Source organism: Thalassophryne amazonica, chromosome 20 (assembly GCF_902500255.1).
Source record: "Thalassophryne amazonica chromosome 20, fThaAma1.1, whole genome shotgun sequence".
Taxonomy (NCBI): Eukaryota; Metazoa; Chordata; class Actinopteri; order Batrachoidiformes; family Batrachoididae; genus Thalassophryne; species Thalassophryne amazonica.
Window position 1 is genome coordinate 51,646,351 of NC_047122.1, and position 24,465 is coordinate 51,670,815.

General features: G+C 40.2%; 1 protein-coding gene and 1 long non-coding RNA gene across 2 annotated transcripts; one reads left to right on the forward strand and one right to left on the reverse strand.

The window, feature by feature from the left end:
* The first annotated feature begins 299 nt into the window (after nt 1–299).
* col1a2 (collagen, type I, alpha 2) lies at nt 300–24,189 on the forward strand. The gene is given in 55 exon segments (XM_034160323.1): nt 300–480; nt 1,935–1,939; nt 2,911–2,922; nt 3,186–3,221; nt 3,652–3,735; nt 4,315–4,371; nt 4,577–4,621; nt 4,772–4,825; nt 4,981–5,034; nt 5,148–5,201; nt 5,355–5,408; nt 5,988–6,041; nt 6,420–6,464; nt 6,579–6,677; nt 6,857–6,910; nt 7,190–7,288; nt 7,911–7,955; nt 8,207–8,305; nt 8,409–8,462; nt 8,585–8,692; nt 8,793–8,846; nt 8,955–9,053; nt 9,498–9,551; nt 9,645–9,743; nt 9,910–9,963; nt 10,059–10,112; nt 10,267–10,320; nt 11,725–11,778; nt 11,898–11,942; nt 12,121–12,219; nt 12,491–12,598; nt 12,829–12,882; nt 12,977–13,030; nt 15,722–15,775; nt 15,916–15,969; nt 16,145–16,252; nt 16,491–16,544; nt 17,031–17,084; nt 17,239–17,400; nt 17,556–17,663; nt 18,045–18,152; nt 18,256–18,303; nt 18,387–18,494; nt 18,588–18,641; nt 18,813–18,920; nt 19,101–19,154; nt 19,820–19,927; nt 20,068–20,293; nt 20,296–20,310; nt 20,441–20,523; nt 20,525–20,573; nt 20,576–20,625; nt 21,140–21,340; nt 21,343–21,384; nt 23,129–24,189. Coding segments are annotated over 55 exon segments (4,059 nt in total). The 5' UTR covers nt 300–410; the 3' UTR covers nt 23,276–24,189.
* On the reverse strand, nt 505–2,904 carry LOC117501434. The gene is made up of 2 exons (XR_004558033.1): nt 1,983–2,904; nt 505–1,263 (listed from the first exon to the last, which is right to left on the reverse strand). It is a non-coding gene; the product is annotated as an uncharacterized LOC117501434 (long non-coding RNA).
* Nucleotides 24,190–24,465: the final 276 nt, after the last annotated feature.

The following is a 24,465-nucleotide window of genomic DNA, read 5'->3' on the forward strand; positions in this document are numbered from 1 at the left end:
GAAAAGGCCTTCTTCTCCCTTTTAAACCTCGACGCTGTCCACGTCCTCAAAAAGAATGGATCTAATTAAACGTTGCACTCGTCATCACGACCAAAGTTTTGCCAAACGCGGTGCGCGCGCGGAGAGGAGGCTGGGAGATGCAGGACCACATGACTGAGTCTGGGCTGCGGAGGGATGGGAGTCAGATAGGGTTTCTCCTCTCTCATTGGTCGGTGGGCTGACTTTTGACACGCAGACCAGGGACCCTCCTGCCGTATAAATAGGCCTGATAGGACTTTATTATTCTAGCATCACGGCAGCAGGTTTCTGCTAAGTTTGGAGTTACTCGTGTCACCACAACTGTATGCCTGCTTAAGGGTGGTTTAAAACAGGGGCTCAGCAGCACAAGGAGTCTGCATGTCTATTTAGACATGCTCAGCTTTGTGGATACCCGGATTCTGTTGCTGCTTGCAGTAACTTCATACCTAGCATCATGTCAATGTAAGTTTAACATCTGCTCTTTTCTCTGATGGATATTTTTTTCCTCCTCCCCACACTGCTTGAGGATCTTGCTGCTTTTGTTTGGGACTTACATCAACCTGAAGACAGCTCAAAGCACTGCTGAGTAAAACTCAAAGGAATGAGGCCATACAAAGGATTTTTCAGTCTTTTTTTTCTTTCCAAGGATACAATAATTGTCATTTTGATAAGTTTTCGAAAGAGAGATGCGCACTGCAGAAACAAAGAGAAAAAGGTTTAAAATAGAAATGTTTATAGCTTTTAGTGCATGTGGAGATGTGAGAATAAGTCAAAGTTGGATTTTCTTTAGATATGCAGGATGAAAAAGTTTGGGGCGTTGTACGTATTATTCCATCAGGACGTCCAGGGAATGAAGCTTGAATATTAGGAACTGCAATGGCTCCACCTGGTGGTCATTAGTGCAAATACATTTTGAGTTTCTCCTCAAGACTTAAGAATGAATTTAAATAAAACAGAAATAGTGCAAAACATTAATATATATACTTTTTTACTCTTGCTATATTACATTTTTAATACTTCTGTATGCATTTGTGTCTTCAGCTCAGATTAGAACATAAGCGCCTCGATATTGAGGCTTTATCCGAATTTTGACACTCCACAAACCTCAGTGCCTCACTTCGAATGCTCAGGTGCGCCACCTGGTGGTCTGTTGTGGGCGTGACGCGTCAGAGTTCATGGGAAGGCCCCAGTTGTGCCAATCCCTGCAGGTCACCTGATCCTGCTGTTGCACCCAAGGTGGTTTCCCTGCAAAGAGGGGCAGATGAGAAGTTCAGACAAACCCGAATATTAAGCAACTGCCAGTCGTGCACAATTTGATTGATTTTTGCAGCAGCAGACGGCATGCATTCCTCTTTACAAATGTGGTATTTATCTCGTTCGTAGCAGAGTAACTATTGGTGTCCCGAGGCTGTGAAGGACCTGTTGAGGCCTGTTAGCAGTCGGAAGTCTGACTGAGTCTGGAATGCCTCACGGTCAGGCTGCTTACTCGCTGTGCAGAAACGGTGTCGGCCACACTTTTCGTTGTCGTGCAGTATGTTATAGTGCAAGTTTAGAAACAACATGAGAAAGCGAAGTACAGGCCTGACAGAAGGATTTGCTCAACATTTGAAGATGTGATAAGCAGTTGCTGCAAAAACACTTAACATAGTAGTGAGGCCTCTTGAATACGCACGTCGAAGCTTTTCTCTGAGGTGTTGGTTTGTATTATGACAGCGTTATTCATGTACAACAGTTAAAGCACATCTTATGTTCCAACATCGTGACCAGGACTATAGCTGGATGGATCACATTGCTTCCATTTCAGGTGTTTTCCTCCTAAATAGTTTTTATGTTCTAACTGGATATTCCCCTTTCTCTCTCTCTCTTTCTCTCCCTCCTTCCCATCCATCCTTCCATCCACCCCTGCAACACCACAGACTCGGTTAGTACACGTGCATTCCATCACAAGAAAATTTTGCTTTTACCTGTTCTTCTTTCCTTCCAAAGCCAGTGAAGCCTTCCATGAAAACAGAGCTCTCAGATGTTCTAGTGCCGGACTTTATTAGGAAATCTCAGCCATAGCGGAGCATTTCATGAAGGAATTTCTCCTGCAGATATGAGCTATTCCTTCCCGTTTGCTCACTTCCCATCTATGAGCAGATGATGGTCCTACTGGCTGAGGTTCATGTCGGTGAAAGCTAAAACCGACGTGCTGGGGCACCCGCAGGGCCCTGGCACAAAGGATCCATTCTGAGGATGGCCACAGAGGGGGTCAAGGGAGATCTGCTCCTAACAGCTGGCCTTGGGTCAGTTTGGCGTCCTCCTCTGTTTCTTGATTTGGATTTAAATTTGGGAAGCAAAGCCTGATCTCAGATCAGTGTCTAAAAGATGATTGTTTAACCTCAAATGACCCAAATAAAATAAATTAGCTCAATAAAACTGGGTTTTTATTTATTTTTTCAGGAGCATCAAAAGCTCATATTGCCTAAAATAAAATATCAACACTTTAATGCATTCAAGCTGCAATATGTAGTTTAGAAAAACTTAATTTTGAACAACTCATCTGGTTGATTTTCAAACATCTGAGGGCATATCTTGTTTTTTTTTTATTCCAATGCACATCCCATCCCCGTGCTCTGGTTTCACTTTGATTAGTCTTTCTGCATGATCATATAAGAAACAACAATAACAAATATAAATAAATCCTGCACACTGCCAATCATCTTTTTATTTTATTTTATTTTATTTTTTGCATGCTGACATTAAAAACCTAAATTAAGAATAACGGCATATCATCATCAGTGCTTCTGCAGAAGTAAGAGATGAATGTCTGATATTGCCTACATGTTAAATGACATAAGACACACTGAAAAGACAATAAATAAATCTTGTATTTATTTCTTTTCTGTTTAGGCAACAGTCAAGGTGAGCACAAAATTGCTCTTATGTGTCATTTAGCACCTAGTGTAGCATATCACTAAAATGAAACTGATCAGTTTGATTAGAAAAAGGCTGCAGACATGATTTTTAAAAGCTTTTTAATTTGCATGCCATCCTTTGTTTACGTGCATGTTGGTGTGACTCTAGTTATGTTTGAGTTGGTGTATGAGGACTAACTTAATGTATGTTAAGTTGGGAGCATGCTGGGTTCTGTTCTCTGCGCTGACTGAGTGATGTCTTTATCGCAGGGGCCCAGAGGAGACAAAGGACCTCGAGGTGACATGGTGAGCCTCCACGCCGCCACCTCTGAACAAACACGTCATCCAAAACGCCTTGTTTAAGTGGCCGCCTCGCATTTGATGTGACAAATGATGACGCATCTTGACACAGTGTTTGCTGCCGTCGCTTGACCTCATAACCTCCACAGGCCACGCCCCTTTGTTTACATCACCCATAGTGCTGTTGTTAACAGTAGTCATGCATATGAATGTAAATTTAAAATATTTCATTACCTAATTGATTTTGGTGCCAAATGCAATATTTTAGCATGTTTGCAGACATTAAGTACATTTTTCACAAAAAATATATTAACCACACATAAATTTACATGTGAAACAGGAAATTACAAGAAATCCTTAAATTTAACAATATCACATCATTCTAATAATCACTGGTGCGTTTGGTCAATATGCCTTTATTTATTTATTTTAACAGGGTCCTAAGGGCCCAGATGGAAAAGACGGCAAACCCGGACTCCCTGGCCCTCCTGGCCCCCCTGGCCCCCCTGGACTCGGAGGAGTAAGTCCACTGTTAATAGTAGCAAAATTACAAAAGTAGCCTCACAGGGTTTATCTTAAATGTGGTGTAAAAATATTAATAACTCGGCACTGTCTATTTGTTATGTTAGTTTGCAGTGTCAATGTTCTGCGCTGCAGGGCGCAACTCCTACTGTGTCTTACGGGACAAGTAGTCCCATAATAAATAAATAAATAAATAAAATCTGTTTTATTTAATGACATCTTATGACTTTACTGCTTCTGTGATGTCATAACCTTTGACTTTTGACCTTTGCGGATTTATAATGTCTAGCAGATAAATCAGAATATGCACAATTATTTTAATTATTGGTATTAGCTTGATGACATTTGAGTCTAAAAAATTCAGGATAGGATAGCAATTGTTTGTTTGTAATTGTAAGATAAAATACTTTGTAGATTCAAACAGGCAAAATCTTCAACAATTTACTGTAAAACATCATAAAAAAAATGGCCACTGTATGAAACTAAAGTACTCAGGCTGTATAATAGTCCTGATATAACTCTGTATGTATCAATCTGCATAATTTTAATCTGCAGTTTATTTTTCACTGTTTAACAGAACTTTGCTGCTCAGTATGATGGTGTTAAGGCTCCTGATCCGGGACCTGGACCTATGGTGAGGGCCTTTCTTTAACAAACTACTAAATAGGAGAAACAGATTATTAATGAAATATAGACTTTATGGGACATGAAACATCAGTTATATTTGTGTGTATTTGTATCATTACCTAAACATACTCATAGTTTATGAAATGCCTGTTTTATTCCTAGCACAGCTGATTACTTCACAGGATAAATTTACTTATTTATCTCTTTTTCAGGGCATGATGGGCCCTAGAGGACCTCCCGGACCTCCTGGACCCCCTGTAAGTTCACACACCCATCTCACATACACCTGTATGCTGATGATGTGATGTATTCTCAGGATATCACTAACATGAAAATTATTCTGATGTTGATGTTGGTGCTGTCTTGGCTGTGTCAGAATTAATTGCTGTGCCTTTTGCACTCAACAGGGAGCTCAGGGACACACTGGCCACCCTGGTGAGCCTGGCGAACCTGGACAAACCGTAAGATCATCTTCTAAAATAGCCACTATGCTTTAAATCATTATATGACATAATTGGAGCATTATAGCTGCCAAACCCAATGAGGGGATTCAAGCTAAATGGTTTAAATGAGTTGTTGCTTGTGAGAATTTAACATGCTGGCTTTCTTTCCCAAGGGCCCCGTTGGTCCTCGTGGACCCCCTGGACCTCCTGGCAAATCTGGCGAGGATGTATGTATTTCTACATTCACGCACCTTTCAAAGTCTGATTAGGTTCACATTGTTTGACTGAACTGATTTATGTCATGGGGTCCAATCTAAAAGCCCTTTTTTTTTAACTGCAGGGTAACAATGGTAGACCTGGCAAACCTGGAGACAGAGGAGCTCCTGGACCTCAGGTGTGTTCCACCAAAACACTAAACACACCTGAAATAATAGTTTCATATAAACTTGAAGCAGAAAGTTGGTGAAATTAAATAAAACATACATGAAAGGTGAAAATGTACAGTACCTCCCATTAATGGTGTTCATTTGCTTGCTTTGCATCACAGGGTGCTCGTGGATTCCCCGGAACCCCTGGACTTCCTGGAATGAAAGGACACAGAGTGAGTGCTGATAATTTATCCTGCTTCTCCTGGTGACCTGATTACTTTACCTGCTCGGCCCTGTGCACACGCCTGAGCCCTGAAGGCAGAACCTGGACTAAAATATTTTGGAAATACGTGGCAGTTGCAATCACGGAGAGAAATAAACAGACCTAAATTCTTTCTTCCAATCTGCTACAAAGTGAAACAGCAATAATGCAGAGCTGAATGTGCAATTTCACCTTTTAGCCCCAGTTTTGCTTGAGAACATCAAATGATAAATGGCAAAATAACCGGAATGGCAGACAGGACTGTGGCTTACTAGTGGAAACTTTGAAGTCACTTGATGGATTGTATGTTGGAAACTACCTTGCATATATAGAAAAAACACATCTGAGTAACATCCAATGTGCGACAGGGGATCTGCTCTCCTTTCTCCATAATTAACTGAAGCAAAACGTCATGGGTCATCTACCCCATCACATGTCCTTCATCATTCAACCTTCTGTTTCTCCTTTCATCTCCGTCCATCACATCATCTACTTTGCAACAGTTGCCTCTGTTAATATCTTCCAACAATGGTTTCCCTCTGTATTTCAGGGTTACACTGGCATAGATGGACGCAAGGGAGAGCCTGGTGATGCTGGACCCAAGGTAAGGACTCACCACGCTGACAACGGTGCATCAAAGAGAAGTAACCAGTGGATACCTTCAGTCATGCAGGAACATTTTTGATCACAGCCAATCAAGAGTAGAGAGTCATTGGGTGTATTTCCTGATAAAGTAGTACAGATAATTAATATACAAGTTAGGTGGTACCAAGGACCCCAATGTGTTGGCCAACTGGTTGCAGAGATGTAAATGTTTTGAGTAGGATCTACAGAAAGCCAAGATTCACGTTACGCCAACCCAACATAAACTATTTTATTCCATAATGGATCAGCTCTGTTCCAACAATCGACCTGTGACTGTGAAATACTTTCCTGCAGATACTTGATCACCCTGATCCCCCTTTTCCTGCCTTTCCTATAGGGTGAGAATGGTGCACATGGAGCTGCCGGAAGTCCTGGACTGGCTGTAAGTTTGCATTGAACATCAGCAAATGAAGCCCATTTCAATTAGACTTTACTCACCGGCCCCACGACGAGCCGACATGTTTTATACGATTCCTTCTTTCTTCCATGCATGCAGGGAGCTCGTGGTCTCCCCGGCGAGAGAGGTCGTGTTGGCCCTGCTGGCCCCGCTGGTGCTCGTGGTGCTGATGGCAATGTTGGACCCGCTGGCCCTGCAGTAAGTGAAACACCTTTGCTTTGAAGTAAAGCTGAAGATTGATAGTGATTTATCTCATACACAAAGCTATAGCACTTATATGTCATTACATTTTAACCCTAACCAACACAAATCACATGTTCATAAGTCGTGGCATATATTTCTTTTTGTTACGTCTCACGCCTCCGTTCATCTTCCAGGGTCCAGTTGGTTCTGCTGGCCCCCCAGGATTCCCCGGTGGTCCAGGCCCCAAGGTAGGTGTCATTTTAATGTCTGAGACACAAGGTACAGAGTACGAAACGTCCACAAACGCTCACCAACCCACTAGATCCTTGACTGTGTCCCCACGGGAATCACTCATAACAGCTAAGCTAACAGAGGGACTGCTCATTTTCACGGACTTTGATTGGCACATTCCCATTTCAAAGATTATTTGCTGCATCACGTGAATACGTACACACACAAGATTAGTACATGATTCAGCCAACAGGTACTGATGACATCTTGACTACGGTAACATCTTGTTTTAACAGGGAGAAGTCGGACCTGCTGGAGCCACTGGCCCAGCTGGACCTCAGGGATCTAGAGGAGAGCCTGGTCCCAATGGTGTTGGTGGTCCCGTTGGTCCCCCTGTAAGTAAACAAAGACCTAGACTTAAATGATTAGCAAAACTATATTTTGGAATATTTTTGAGAGTATGATTTAGTGTCTGCATATTTGTAACTTTGGTGTATTGTCCATAATGATAATAATAATATTAATATTATTATTATTATTATATAGCACCAGTCGGAGTGTGCCATTGATCCAGTACAACTTATATCCCTTTAAGTGTTTAAAGGAACAAGTTTACAATTTCCAAATAAAAGTACTGACACACGGCTGGCAGTAGGGGGGGCTACTTTCTACTTGAACAATTCCTAAGCGGTGTTTAAGCTTTTGATAAGTGACAGACAAACACAAGAACTTAAGTAAAATTAGCCGTACTAATTAATCTAACTAAAATCTAACTAGTCTTGAACACAAATACAATAAAGGTGACTAGAAATATACATATTATTACACCAAATATAAAGACATAACATACTGCCTATCAGAATGTTTTATATCAGAATTCAAATTAGTAATACTAGATTTAGATTTTTGCTGATAAACTTGTAAATTTTAATATGTAATCATTTTATCTACAATTTTTTTCCCCCCAATCTTTGATTATTTGTTTGTTTAGATGTGATGTCTTGTTCTTTCCCGTAGGGTAACCCTGGTGCTAACGGTCTGAATGGAGCCAAGGGCCCTGCTGTAAGTATAGGACTTGTGAAATTGTGACATGTGTGCATGGGTCAAAGGTCACAGACAGGCTGTACTGTGCCTTGTTGCACATAAAACACATAAACAATGTGGCTGTTTTGATCACAGAATGTCATTTAATTTCTCAGTGCACCAAAAATAGCATATTTAAAAACTATTTTGTTATACTTGAGTTGTCTTTTTTAAAGGGGGGGATGATAATTCATGCTCGCCTGTATATCATGTCTCCTTCCATCATGTAGGGTACTCCTGGTGCTGCTGGCGCCCCTGGTTTCCCTGGACCAAGAGGAGGACCTGGACCCCAGGGTCCTCAGGGTGCTGTTGGTCCTAGAGGCTTGTCTGTAAGTGTCTGTAAGAGCGCAAATACCCACACAGTGACTATAGTCCCACGTGCAAAAAAAAATGCCACAGCCATGCTAATACATATCTATTTATCTATTTTAGGGAGATCCCGGTGTTGCTGGTGTTAAGGGAGATACTGGTCCCAAGGGAGAGCCTGTAAGTTTTCAGGCTGATGTGTTTATTCGGGCGTAACGCTCCAAATTTGACCAAACTGCAGTAGACTATCACCATCATGCACTGTGCATAATCGTTTATCACTCCTCTGCTGTCTTTCTCAGGGAAATGCTGGGCCTCAGGGCGCTCCTGGACCTCACGGTGAGGAGGGCAAGAGAGGACCTACCGGTGAGGTTGGCACCTCAGGCCCTGCTGGCAGCCGTGGAGCCAGAGTGAGTAGGAGACAACATCACTGTTCGGGTGGTGTTGCATTCCTAGATCCTCGTTTCTCGCAGAGCTACATGGATCATGACACTTATGTTTCTTCCGCAGGGTGCTCCTGGTAGCCGTGGTATGCCTGGTGCTGATGGAAGAGGTGGCCCAATTGTAAGTAATACAAAGAAATTGACAGACATGTATTTATTGTGCCATCATAAATGTTCTTACATTGACTAGAAGGTGTTAGTCAGATCCCTTTTTGTCTTATTCCTTCAGGGTATGCCCGGTGCTCGTGGTGCTTCTGGTACAGCTGGACCTCGTGGACCCCCTGGAGATGCAGGCCGTGCTGGAGAGCCCGGTCCAGCTGGTGTCAGAGTGAGTTTTTCTAAAAGGTCTTTTTTTGAGCCATGGCGTCATGGTTCCACCTCTTTAAAAGGTCTCAGAGTCGGCTAAAAATGAGGGGTAGAAGACAATTTAGATGAGTTAGAAAACAAATACTGGGATGACCTGATTACAAAGCCGGGATTGTCTCTGGAGACGATAAACTCAGGATTGTGATGGAAAGGTAGTTGTTTATCTGTAGCCCAAGTAACATCTTAACATGGTAATAAGTAAGTAAGAAAGATTTATTTACACAGCACTTATCACAGATTTAAAAAAAACCTCAAAAGTGCTTCACAAGAAACAGCAGAAACTAAATCAGAACATATTAAACTATATAAAACACAATATAAATAGAAAACAGCATAAAAACAACAAGTAAAAAAACAAAACAAAAAAAAACCTGTCTGTATAAAAGCACTTTCTGATTTTCTACAGGGTCTCCCAGGAAGCCCTGGAAGCTCTGGACCCCCAGGAAAGGAGGGACCTACTGTGAGTATGCCTGATATTTGGGATTATCATTGTTTCATGATCAGCGCTTCTCAAATGAATGCAATTAACACGAATGTGTGTTTTCACCTTTAGGGTCCTGCTGGACAAGATGGTCGCAGTGGTCCTCCCGGCCCAACTGGACCTAGAGGCCAGCCTGGAAACATTGGCTTCCCCGGACCCAAAGGACCTTCTGTAAGTAGTGATGCTGCAGCCACTGGACAAGATTTGAAGTTTGAAATTTTACTTTTGGCACGAGATGTTTGATTAGAATCAAGCAAAAGGATTCGACATTTGCTGGATTATCAGTTCTACGTGGGTTAGCTGAGATGGTGTTCAACTCACCTCATCTCTTCTTTAGGGTGAGCCTGGCAAGCCTGGTGAGAAGGGAAACACCGGCCCCACTGGACTAAGAGTAAGTCAGACAGCAGGTTTTGCCTTTTCCAAATAGGAAACAGTGTCAGTGTGATTTTGACTCGTCACTACATCATGTTGCGTCTTCCTGTTTAGGGACCACCTGGTCCTGATGGCAACAACGGAGCTGTTGGGCCAGTTGGACTTTCTGTAAGTATCCTAACTGAACTGAACCATTCTGGATGAGATTGCATCTCATGAACATGTCACTCAGAGCAAATACAATGCTTTCTTCTGCAAAGATAGTTACCAGTGTCTTCTTGAGCCATGCTACTTCTAACCTGATCTTTCTTTCTTCATACAGGGTGGTCCTGGTGAGAAGGGAGAGCAGGGACCTGCTGGAGCTACTGGTTTCCAGGTTTGGATCCACCATCTGTCTCAAATAAGCACTTTAGAGCAACTTTAATACATGGTATTGTCACCTTCCAACATTGTTAATATGGCTGGTGGTTACGTACATCTACAAAAAAACATACGCATGCAAAAACTTCAAACAGTGAAAAAAATGAAACATCAGTGCGCTTCATTCAAAGTACTTATTTACATTGGTCTAATGGAAAATTGTGGTTTCCAGTTTAAATTTGCTGGAATCACTTTACCAAATCATAAATATGCATTGTGAAAAACAAAAAAAAAATTAGCTCAATTTTTTTAAGTTGATCCAAAGTATCGTTTTTTTTTTCAGTAAAGGCAGTAAAGAATGCAAAACCGTCCACTATAAAAACATCACAACCTGCACTTTATGGTTGAATAAGTATAAGGTGCCATTCATTTGTGCACTCTAAAAACTACTCAAAATTCTACTCAAATGTGTTCTACTCAAATTTTTGGTGAAACATTTTACACTTAAAAATACTGAGTAAATTAAAAAGTCTGTGAAATCATTTTAATATACTTGATCTTGGTAAATCTAAGCAAAAAATATTAAGTATATAGTCCTTTCCAAATATTTTGGATGAAATTGACCAAATTTCATAAAATATAATTTGTTAAGCAAATGCTAATTTTTCAATGAAATAAACTCAAATAATAAATGTAAAGTTAAGATAAAAATAACTGTTAATTTTTTTGAGCATTTCATTTGGTATATCCAACTCAAACAATCAATTGAATGTGTTTCAGAGATTATATTAAGTCAGTATAGTTGTTTCTTACTGTGATATAACAACGCCACCGAATCTTTTTAGAGTGTGTACTGTCGTTGTACAGTTAGGTCCTGATATATGTAGATACTTAGAGTACTTGTATGATCCTCCCTACTTTCTGAAGTTGGACTGTTCAAGGAATAGTTACTATACTGTGTCATAATCTTTGTATTTGGAAATCTGTGGATACACAGAACATGAGCAGCTCAAGCCAGCAGCCAATTGTATAGATATTTGTGATCCCTTAAAAATGGGTGAATACAAAAAGTGAGGTTTTTACAAAATTCTCCCAGTTTGCATGGAATTACACTAAAATGAAGACTGACCGCCTAGAGCTAAAAATTATATATATATATATTATATATAATATATATATATATATATATATGTTGCCAGTGCATATAATTGGGCATTTTGTTGCAAAGATTTGTATAGGAATTAAATTCTAATTGAATTTCTGTTGGTGACAACATGATTTTTCCAGACATTTTTTTTAAATCACCAAAAATATTTGACATCCATTATCCTGTACTCTGTACTCCAAAAGCACTTTTAGAAGGCCATATTTTTATAAATGGCATGCTGTTTCTATCAAATCTCACATTGTGACTTTACAGGGTCTACCCGGACCCGCTGGCACTGCTGGAGAGCCCGGCAAGCCTGGCGACAGAGTAAGTAATACGGCAAAACATGACTGGATCCACAAAATTGCACACTCAATTTGCACTACACTGAGTATTTAAACTACAAAGTAGAGAATTAACAATATCAACCAATTGTTTCTCTATAGGGTCTTCAAGGAGACCAGGGAGCTGCTGGACCTGCTGGTGTAAAGGTGAGTTCACCTGACTTTGTTTTCAGTATTACAGGTGCATAAGCACAAAGGTTTTCTTAGATTGTTAGACTGCTCTCAAAGCTCGCAGTCCAATTTCAGAGACGGGCCAGAAACTTTAAGAACAGATACATATCAGGCCCTCAATGATACAGATTAAAACGTGTGTGATTTTCAACAGGGAGAGCGTGGTGTAAATGGTGTTCAAGGAGGTGCTGGACCTCAGGGACCTATGGGACCTCGTGGACCTACTGGACCTCCTGGCACTGATGGAGGCAAGGTATGATGAAGCTGAGGACACAAAGTTATAAGCAACATTTTTGGAGATTATGGAGTGTAGGTTGAGAAATTATCCACAAAAGATGCAGCAGGCGAGCAATCCTAACCTAACTTTATGCATTGGTGATTAAAAAAAGGGTTTTTGCATGCTTTTTAAGAACATTGCCAAAGCGAAGACTTTGCTAAGAAACTAAAATGTAAAATGGTGTTATGATATATGTACCTGTGCTTTTGTGAGGTACATAAATGTACTTTTGTGTGCTTGTTTCCAGGGAGAGCCTGGTAGTGCCGGACCTAATGGTGCTCCTGGACACCAGGGACCTGGTGGCTTGCCTGGTGAGCGTGGAACCGCTGGTCCTCCAGGAGGCAAGGGAGACAAGGTACGTGCCAATAATCTATCCTCCTGCAGATTCTGCAAGAATCAATCCCTTAAAAGAATAATATATCAAGTGTCCAAGCTAAGTTGATATGGGTCCAACAAGAAACTGTACTCCACGCCCATTCCTCGTTATCACGGATGTGATTGTCTTAAAAAGGAAATTGTCCCAGGCTTGATTGATATTTAATGGCAGCCTGTGTTTGCACTTCCTACTTCCTTTCTTTATAACAGGGAGAGGGTGGACACAAAGGACCTGATGGCAACCCTGGCAGAGATGGTGCACGTGTAAGTTACACTCACCTATAGCCTTCTTCAGACACTTGTTATCAAAATTGTAGTTTGAATGCATGTGATACAGTTTTCTTCTTTTCCCTTGTAGGGCCTGCCTGGACCTAATGGACCCCCTGGACCCACTGGAGCCAATGGGGATAAGGTTAGCAAATATAACTAATATTTTAGAGCACAAAGCAAATAGCAGATGGAAAGCAGCAAGTTATCAGTGTATAGGATTTGCAGTGGTATAAATAAACACTGTAAAGTTAGGTGTGACCAAAACATGGGAGCTGGAATCAATATTTAAGATGGTTGTGAGACTCCTGTTGCAGAGACCCACAAAAGAAAGTTGTCAACTCATCACGTTTGTGATGAAAACATTGTGACGAATTTGCTTTCATACTGTACAGGTCCACGTCTCATATGTGGAGTTGCCACTAATCAGAAGCAGAAATAGCAGTTACTTCAAATATAACATTTTATCTCTATGTAGAACCTCAATGTCGCCATCTGGTGGTTGTTTGTATATTACCACAGTGGCTCATCTACAGTTTTATCGAAAACAGCAATTATAGAGTAATGCTGTAATTTTCAAGGAAATACAGCTAACAAATGTGCGTCTTTGATAGATATTATATATTTTTGTGCAATTTCATTAAATTTAAGTTGTTGGCACTTGCTGTTTTTTTGTGGCCTGAGAATATATCATTTTATCAAACAATATGTGTGTTAAGTTAGTTAGAAAATGTTCTTTATTTCCATATAAAGTTATTTAAAAAATATGCTGAAAAGATAAATTTATTCCAGTTTTTCTTCATGATTTTGGATTTTCAGTTGGACAGCTTAAAACATACCCCAAGATGGCTGCCCCTTTATGCAGCAAGGAAGATTCCAGAAGATTCCTGAAATTGGTGGCATTACTTGCAAAAGCTTCTGAATCACTCATGGGTATAATTTGGTGTTAATTGGAAAACAGTTGGTTGTATTCCATGGCCTAACCAAAGAACCAATGCCTTCATTTGTTTGAGACCAAGGGTCCAAGTAGTAGAAACCTAGTAGTTAAGCCAAAACAAGTCAGGTTCCTTCTTTGGAGCCATCTCTAAAAGATTCATGATATCACAAGCAACTGTACAGTCCATTACATAAAAATATGAAAAGCTTCAAACCATACAGACTTTACATCACTGAGAAAAGCATCCAAATTAACACTTAGGTATTAACTAACCTTTGTTCTAAAGGTCCACCAGACCCTCAGGATCACAAATAAAGACTTGATGAAGGAGTTGGAGGCATCAGATAGAAATGTGAAAAGAAAGAGAGAACCATCACATGACCCAAAAAGCCATTGAGTAAGAAGGATGCCCATTAATCCAAAATTGACATTAAAAAAGTTCACTCTTTAACCTGGTGATCAACTGTGAACATTTGTCAAATTTTAGTGTAATTTACCCTAAAATCTAGATTTTAGTGTAATGGATTTGTCTGTCCCTTGCACACACACAAAAAAAGTAAAGTTAGATTTGCAGCTGTTGATTTATGTATTATAAGAAGACACATGGTTCTTCTTATAATACAAGTATAAGCCAGTACCAGTATAGTTGTTGGTTTGCACAAGTACAACCCATCTTCAGATATGTTTTCTACTATACTTTATATAAATATATATTTATCTATATACAGTATACACTAAATATACTGAGACTTTTCTGCATATTTGCCAGTTTCCACAGTATACTTGTATACTTGTATACTATGCCAAGTACTGTATATTTAGATTTTTTTTATAATACAGTACTTGTCAATATAAAGTAACTATATTTAAAGTATATTCTGTTAAGTATATATCTGATAAGTACATAACAAGTAAGCAAAATATAATAATATACTATCTTTAGTTTAAAAGAGGTCAGTAAAATTGGATAAATGTCTTTTTTGTAAGGGCCATTTAATTCGGACCTCCTTCCACAGAGATGTATAGTTTGTACAGACCCAAGCTTCCCATTCATCCCACACTTTTCCTGGGCCACGCCCTTTAACTGCTCCAGGGGGGATTTCTCGCAGCATTCCCAAGCCATCTGGGAGATGTAATCCCTCCAGCGTTTTGTATATCAGACTGTATAGTTGCTCTTACAACTATGAAACTTTTAGAAAGTGCCTGACAGCCCAACACCTGCCTTGTGGAGGTGCAGAATTGTGCTTTGGAAGCCTTGGGTTAAGACATTAGATCTTTTTGTCCTTGCTTTTAAATGCAAACAGGCACTGATTCTTCAGGTAGGGCATTAAATATAACCAAGGGTTCCCCATTTAACCACTAGTGATGTTCATGAATCATCCAGAAGCCTTTACAAGGAATTTAATCAATTTCTGAAATCTGGAAATAACTGTAAAAGCTGCCCCCTCATTACAGTCCAACCTGTCTGATCCGCTAGCTACTGGCGAGTGCTTCTGGAGCAGTTCAGGAATCAGAACCTTGCTCAGAAGCACCATGGACCGTTTTGGTAAATAGTAATAATGAACGTGAGGGAAATGCTTTTCTTTCACTTCCCCAACACATATTTATTCTACTAGTCCAGGGATCCAACTGTTGACCCTCTGGTCAAATTTGACAAATTGATTCATTATCAGCAGTTTGATTAATTTAAACTGTAGCCCAAGATAAAAACAAATTAATATTATTTCAAGACTGTGATGTTCTATCTCAAATGCAGACATACTTTTTTTTTTTTTTTTTTTTTAAGTGTTAAGAAATTATGATATAGATCATTTTTATTGGGACTGTATGTATGTATGATGGATGGTTAGATGGCTGTTATCTGCTCTGATGGTCTTCCTTCACTTTGTCCTCCTCCAGGGTGAGAGTGGTGCCTTCGGACCCGCTGGCCCCGCCGGAGCTCGTGGACCCCCTGTAAGTACTCACTGCAATTACTCATTGCGCAGTGATCGAACCTGAAGTGTAGAATATCGCTTATACAATCTGTAAAAGCAAGAAATTTCTGTATTGGATTGTGAGTTTGGATCCTCTAAGCGAGTTCTTGTTGTTTACAGGGAGAGCGTGGAGAGGTTGGACCTGCTGGAGGACCTGGATTTGCTGGACCCCCTGTAAGCCAGAGACTATACTCCTTACATATATAGCATATGCACCATTTTTGTTTTGCAAACAGAACAAACTAAAACCCAAAGGACTGGACATGCATTCAGCACCTGAACCCGTTGAATACACCTACATACAAGTACCCATGTACTGACTCTACCCTGCCATTGTCCCTCCCAACAGGGCGCTGATGGCCAGACTGGAGCAAGAGGTGAGCGTGGACCTGCTGGAGGAAAGGGAGAAACTGGCCCTGCTGGCCCCGCTGGACCTGCTGGACAGTCTGGACCTGCTGTGAGTGGACACCTCCATTTGTCTTGTACTTTTGACTTCAGCATCAGAACTTATACAGGATGAAAGTTGTACCCTAAAGCTAATGCCTTAATTTGGATTTACTTTCTATGCAGATGATAATAAATCCCACTGGATTAGCGCTGAAATAGCAGTTTATGATTTGTCAGGTGATACGGGTCTTGCTAGAATAGCATAATAAGAAGGTGTCTAACTTACCCGTCTTCACCCCTTCATCTAGGGCCCTACTGGCCCTGCTGGACCTACTGGACCTCGTGGAGACACCGGTCCTCCTGTAAGTATTGAATAACACACACATTTTCATTTTCCTTCCTTATTATATTCGAATCAAACACAATTAATGTAATATATCAACTGAACGTGCACAAACCAACAAGACAAAACAAACACACCCATCAGCCCATTACCCAACAGCAAAAAGCCAATAAAACTAAATAATAACTGGACATTCAACTGAAGATGTTTGGTAACAACTTACTGATAAAACTAAGGTAGATTTATACACGCACATCTACTTCATGATGCAGTATCCGGCACCAATGAGCCTCAAGACCAATATACTATACTACTACCCCTATTACTGAGAATAAGTTGTATTTTTACAAAATGAGACATTATGTATTTTTTTGGTCTGTTATTACATTTTTTTTCTGTTAAACTAATGGTCAAAACTCCCAATGTTGATGCCCTTTGACACACACTTATACACACACATTTTTGATGATTGCTCTGTAACCTTTGTATGTGTTCCTGTCGACAGGGTCTCACTGGTTTCCCTGGATCTGCTGGTAGAGTTGGCCCTGCTGGTCCTGCTGTGAGTACTGTGCTCATATTTAAATGAAAAACAAAAAATGACATAATAATCAAATAAACCAAGGAAAAATTAAACATTTATTTAATCAGTTCTTCTTGAATGGCGCCCTCCAACTATTTCGCCTTAAACTTACCCTCGTACTCTGCCTTCTCAGGGTATTGTGGGTCCTGCTGGCCCTGCTGGTCCCGCTGGTAAGGATGGTCCTCGTGGCCCACGTGGTGATGCTGGTCCAACTGGTCCTAGTGGAAGTCCAGGTATGGTTGGACCACCTGGTCCAGCTGGAGATAAAGGACCTTCTGGAGAGGCTGGGCCATCAGTAAGTCACAGTTCATTCTTTTATTGTTTCCAACCACATTACCCATCAACATTTTGAAACCGTGGAGCAGTGAAAATTTTACCTTATGTTGCATCTGATAACAATTCATGAACTGCAGCTTGTACTTAAACATCGTTGTGCATCTGTGTGTTTAGGGTCAACCTGGTGCACCTGGACCTGCAGGTCTGCTTGGACCAGCAGGACTTGTTGGTCTTCCCGGTGCTAGAGGAGAGCGTGGTGGTCCTGGTGGTGTTGGTGCTACTGTAAGTACAAATTATTACCAGTGGTTTCACTTTCACCATGACCACATCAAGGACACTTTTAATGTTTTGACCTTCATTTCTAATATGACGATATGGTGTCCCAAACAATAATCAGCACATTTGATTCATTAAAATTCTATTTAAAATGTGTTCAAACAAGTTCAAACTATATACTGTTGTTCACTTCAGTCCAGTGCTTAAAAGTTAAAATGTTTGAATTAGGGTTTTTTTCTGCTTGGAAGAGTAGTACAGATTGATACTGCAACCTGTTGCATTCTGCAGATATTTTGACCGCTTGTATAATGATAAATGTGATTGGTCCAAAGAAAGTGTTTGAATTCTTTGATTGAATTTGACCACATGTTTTTCATCCTATCACAGGGAGAGCCTGGTAGAGTTGGACCTTCTGGTGCACCTGGTGCCCGTGGTCCTCCTGGCAACATTGGCATGCCTGGTATGACCGGCCCCCAGGGAGAAGCTGGACGTGAGGTAAAGATGCAACATGCTAATTTAAAGCTGTCTAGAGACAGTAGTCAAAGGTTAAAACAAGATAACTGATGTGAAATGTGATCTTTTCCTTTCTGCAGGGCAGCCTGGTAATGATGGACCTCCTGGCCGTCCCGGTATGCCTGGATTCAAGGTAAGTTTTTACCTTAAGCCATGATTGAATACAGAATCGACCATATTCTGTGCTCTGACCTGGACACTTTGCCACTATACTAGGGAGACCGTGGTGAGCCTGGACCTGCTGGATCCATGGGACTTGCTGGAGCTCCTGGACCTGCAGGACCCACTGGAGCTGCAGGCAGACCTGGAAACCGTGGAGAGTCTGTTAGTACAAACTGGTTTAAAACACATTATTTAATATTAGAACTTGTCAAACAATGACACTAAGCCTTTTATCTTTGTATTCCCCCCTTCTAGGGCCCAAGTGGATCTACTGGACCTGTTGGCCCCACTGGAGCCAGAGGTGCCCCTGTAAGTATAGTTTAAAAAAAGTAGTGCCATCAACATAGTATATCAATTAGTGTGATTATATAATATGAATATTATAATATCTATCTGTGAAAGATATACAAACACGTACGCTTGAAAAGGTCTTGTGTCAGCGTGTTCTGAAGATGTGCATGTGTGGTGTGTGTGCTTCAGGGACCTGCTGGACCTCGTGGTGAGAAGGGAGGTGCTGGAGACAAAGGAGAGAGAGGCTTGAAGGGTCTGCGAGGACATCCTGGTCTTCAGGGAATGCCTGGACCTTCTGTGAGTGCCGGCACACTGTCATGATGTACAAACAGCAACACATACTGTACCTTTACAGTATATACTCTGTATGTAGATTACAAATGCATCTCAGCAGGGTTGTCAGAATTAGTGGAGACACTCACTACGATGTAAGAAAAATGACTTTTAGTGGCACTGATGCAATTTTCCTACCCTCAGGGAGTTTCTGGTGACACTGGACCTGCTGGACCTGCTGGACCCGCTGGACCTAGAGTAAGTGCTATATTTAGTCAGAGTACATCATTGGCCTCCTTACTGTTAGTATTATTTTCACTGGTGTGTGTGTGTGTGTATATATATATATATATATATATATATATATATATACACAAGATAACTCAAAAATGGATTGGCGGATTTCCTTTAAACTTTAAACTTCTTGGGAATATTACTAGGACAGATATCTCAAGGTGATTAGATTGTGGAGCAGTTTTGACAAAAGTCAAGTAAAACTATTGGCTGAAAACACCTTCTTTTGTCTATTTCAAAACCAAAAAGCCTAGATGGATAATCCAAAGCATATATTGATCAGCAAAATATTTGTAATGTATGAATGACTTCATAAGTCACACAGAAGTCATATGATGAAGTCCTACATAGTCAGAAACACCATTTGAAACATATATATTTACTTGTATGTTCAAATAGTGGTGTGTAGAGGGTTGGGGTCATTCTGCACTGAAGCTTTTCTGTTGTCAAAACCTTAACATTATTTATAATTAGCAGACCTCAAGTTGACAGTAACTACATTTATTTGCATGGTAGTCTACAGAAAAACTAAATTCAAGGCATGCTGTTGTTTCTGTCCATGTACATATGACCAAAGACTTTCTTAAGAAGATAGATGTTTGAGTATGTTGTCATGATCTCCTCTAAAGGGCCCTGCTGGACCTCATGGACCTGCTGGTAAAGATGGCAGATCTGGTTCCCATGGTACTATTGGTGCACCTGGTGCTCGAGGATCCCCTGGATATGTCGGCCCTGCTGTAAGCACATTTACTTTAAAGTATTTTAGTCATTTTGTGAGCCAACCAGTGTTGTTTACACTCTAAGCTGAACATGCACTCTTCTGTCACTAAGAACAAGGCATTGTCCGAAAAAGACATTTGAGTCTTATCCTCCTCAGGGTCCCCCTGGACCTCCTGGTCTTCCTGGACCTCCCGGCCCTGCTGGCGGTGGATACGATGTGTCTGGATATGATGAGTACAGAGCTGATCAGCCTGCCATGAGAGCCAAGGACTACGAAGTTGATGCCACCATCAAGTCCCTCAACACCCAGATTGAGAACCTGCTTACCCCTGAGGGATCCAGGAAAAATCCTGCCCGAACCTGCCGCGACATCAAGCTCAGCCACCTGAGTGGAGCAGTGGTAAGCAGAAGTGCATGGTACATCACTTTGTGGGAGCAACAGTTTTATGACGGATTCTGCCCAAGCTTTTAATGTTTGGAATCTCCTTGCAGCTTCAGCTTTAGAGTCAACTATTACTGTGCTTTTTTAGGATTCTACTGGATTGACCCCAACCAGGGCTGCATCAATGATGCCATCAAGGTCTTCTGCGACTTCACCACCCGTGAGACCTGCAATATATGCCAACCCAGCGAGCATCGCCCGCAAGAACTGGTACAGAAACACCGGAGCCAGAAACACGTCTGGTTCGGAGAGACCATCAATGGTGGTACTGAGGTACGAAATAACAGACAGGAGACAATTCCATTTCTAATATGCTCGTGTTATTGATGATGAAGAAGTCCTCTATAGGCACTGAAGTCCACTGGTGCTGGTACTTAGTTCCGGATTCTGTAATGTGAAGTGGATGAGAAGCTATGATTCCCCCTTGATGGGATTCCAGTCTGATACAGGTTACTTCCTCAGCCAAGACTAGTACCCATTTACAGATGGGGGATTGAGTCAATGCAGATGAAGTGTCTTGTAGAAGGACACAGACAGTTAGCTTAAGCAGGGTTCGAACCCTGGTCTACAGATCAGCAGGGCCAGCTCATTATCCACTAAGGAGACTGAATTAAAACACTCAACTGTATTTTGACTATCAAGTTTAATAACATTTGTTGGACTTTTAAGCAGTGATTAGTAAGTTGATGCCAAAAAGAAGCACCATCTTTTAAAGTATCTCTGCAAACATAATCACTTATGTTTCTTCTAGCCAAAATTCTGACATTTTATTCTTTCTATCACACAGTTTACCTACAATGACAACACCATCAGCCCTCAGAGCATGGCCACTCAGCTGGCCTTCATGCGCCTACTCTCCAACCAGGCAAGCCAGAACATCACCTATCACTGCAAGAACAGCGTTGCCTACATGGATAGTGCCAGTGGCAACATGAAGAAGGCTGTGGTACCTACAAGGCTCCACGATGTGGAGTTGAGGGCTGAGGGCAAAACAGCCGCTTCACCTTCTCTGTGCTGTCAGACGGCTGCACTGTGAGTATCTTTTAGCTTTTTGTTCATTATAACAGCATCATGCTTTCTGATAAGAAAAAAAAGTTTCTGTGCTTTGATAGACATTATAAATCATTGCTGACATGGGTTTTCACTTTCTCCTCATAGTTGCTTAGAAATGGGCTGTGACACTTTGGCTTGTTGGGGGATCAATTCTGTTTCATTTTACCTTATGCAGCTCTAAATTTATAAGTGGAAAGTTGCATAATATACAGTTTTTCACAGTGGAAAGACAAGAACTGTAGTGTAAGAGGATTGTCTGAACTGAGAAATATACACAGTGTATCATCAGCATAGAGGCATACAATTTGGGAATATTTATTAAAACAATATAAATATAAATAACAAAGACCTGTGACAGATTAATGTGACCTGTCCAGGGTGTACCCTGCATCTTGCCCAAGGACCACTAAGATAGGCTCACAAGCTCTCTTGAGTTCTACATCACTGGTCATAATCTTAATTTGATTTGATGATCACCAAAAATAATGAACCTAGTTTTACTTAAATTCATTGATAATTTACTAATATCAAACCATTTCATTAGGACTTTAAGTTCTCTTTCCACTGTATTCAGAAACTGTTCCAAATGTTTTCAAAGGCAATATAAAGTTGTCACCAATTAAAAAAAAAAAAAAAAAAAAAATATATATATATATATATATATATATATATATATATATATATATATAATATATATATTATATATATATAAACATTGATACTTTACAAATGTTATTTATGTACAAGATAAACAATGTAGGACCCAGCATAGAACCCTGTGGAACCCCACATGCAACCTTAGGCAAATCAAATTTATGATCATTGATTTGTACATACTGATATCATGAAGATAGCTTCTTAACCATAAGCATGTTCTCCCTCTGATACACATTTCTCCAGTTTCTTCATTAAAAATTATGATCTGTTGTATCAAATGCCACAGTAAATTCGTTATTATCCACAGCAGTAGATGGAGGTGGACCTGTTTGTTCTAACTCTTTACAATAACATTAAATGCAAGATTTGTAGGCAATGCTACTGATAACTGCTAATTGTTAACTTTTGTCATATGAATTTAGCATTGACTGGGAATTTTAACTCAAAAAACCCAACAAAGGGGTGTTAAGAGCTGAAAGTTTAATATGTTGATGTGTACACATGGAGGTTCCCAAAAAGGTTTAGCATGCCAACATCAGGCGATGATCAGGATGTGCATAAATAATTAAATGAACAAATTAAATTAAACATTAGTTTCCCTTCAACGTGGTTTATTCATAGTGTAAAAACTATGAAACAAATAAGAAATTTTAAGAAATAAAAATACACAAGGAAGGACAATAATGCTAATAGAGACGGCTTGAGCTCCTGCTCCTCCATGTTCTCAAAGTGATAACTGGTGTCTTCATTCACTGTGTCAATTTCGCTTATTGGGTTAGCGTATGAGCTCAAACAAGAACAAACATGTATGATTTTTGGGTTTACAAACATTTTTGACTGTTAAAATGTAGCTGTTAGCTGGCTTAAAGTTCTTGGAAGTCAATTCATTGGAAGCTAATTGGTCCGCTAAGTGGTACCAGAGTTAGCTGAAAAGCTAATCCGCTAACAGCAAAGTTACATGTTGTTGAGCGCGCCAAATGTAAAATAGATACACTTTCTGAGATGTAGATTATTTCTGTCTGTGAGCTGTGAATACTGACGGTTTCTTTGTCTTCTACATTTGCAGACACACACTGGTGCATGGAGCAAGACAGTGATTGAATACAGAACAAATAAACCATCTCGCCTGCCCATCCTCGACATTGCACCTTTGGACATTGGTGGAGCTGATCAGGAGTTTGGTTTGGACATTGGCCCAGTCTGTTTCAAATAAAGAGACTCATGATAAATTAACACCAAAGAGAGAAAGAAAGAAAAAAAAATCTCTGCCCTTCTTTTTGTGATTTTTTTTTTTTTTGGTACCGAATGCTGATTTCTCTCTGCACATCCACTTGCTTAAGATGGGCAACTATCGGACAGGACAGAACGGACTGAACGGAGCGTTTGTGCAATGCAAATTAATACAGCAACCCAAAGAGGCACGGGAAAACACCTTGTTGTTGGACATCATGTCATCCTTTTGTAAAAAATAAAAAGAAGTGTAATAAAAACGCTGAAAGTATGCATCACTTTGTGGTCTTTGTATATCTTCCACGGAGGAGGTTTAATACCACAATTTCCATGAAAAAAGGTTTAAACTACCTCATACCTGTAAGTAAGGAAAATACTATTGATACAACCTGGGTCCACAACCGAGATGTTAAAGACTTCTAATGCTTCAAGTTCTGTCCCGTATTGGAAGGTGCTCATTTACTTGAAGCAGACTTCTATGGTGCTAAGATGCAGCTGTGGAGGAAACCACTTTTTTTACTGTATTACTTTGTATTGACCATTGAGGAGTCTTGCATATGTCCCCTGATACTCCCCTACTTTAAGCAGGTGGAATGTTCCTAAACCTGATGTCTGGTTTTGTTTTTTTCTTTGTTTTGTCCTTCTTTTGTTTGTCGAGTTTTTCTTTTTTTTTTTTTTTTTTGGTTTTTTGTTTGTTTTTATTTTTACCCTTCAAATCCACCCCAAGTGTTCAGACTGACAGCACATACTTCATCCCTTCTAAATGGGTTTCGGCGGCCTTTCTTTCTCAAAAATGACACCACAAAGTCTATTGTACCTATTTTGTATATGTGAGATGTTTAAATAAATTGTGAAAAGTTCTGAAATAAAGCATGTCCAATGTTCCAAAACACACTACTCATTGACTTAAGTGTTTTCATGTTTGAGCGACACATTAAAACTGTTTTGGTGATTTTTCTGGTGATTGACATGTCATCATCAACATAAACATCTTCCTATTGTGGAAGTACAGTCACACTTTGATTCAACTTTCCCCATTTTCTTGCTTTTCAACAGTGCATCCAATTTGTATGTACAGTACATTTATGTTTACACTGTCCATGCCAATGTGTGATTACTACCTTGCAATGTTCCATGTAAATATACATCCTCTGGTGTTGCTTTTTTTTCTCT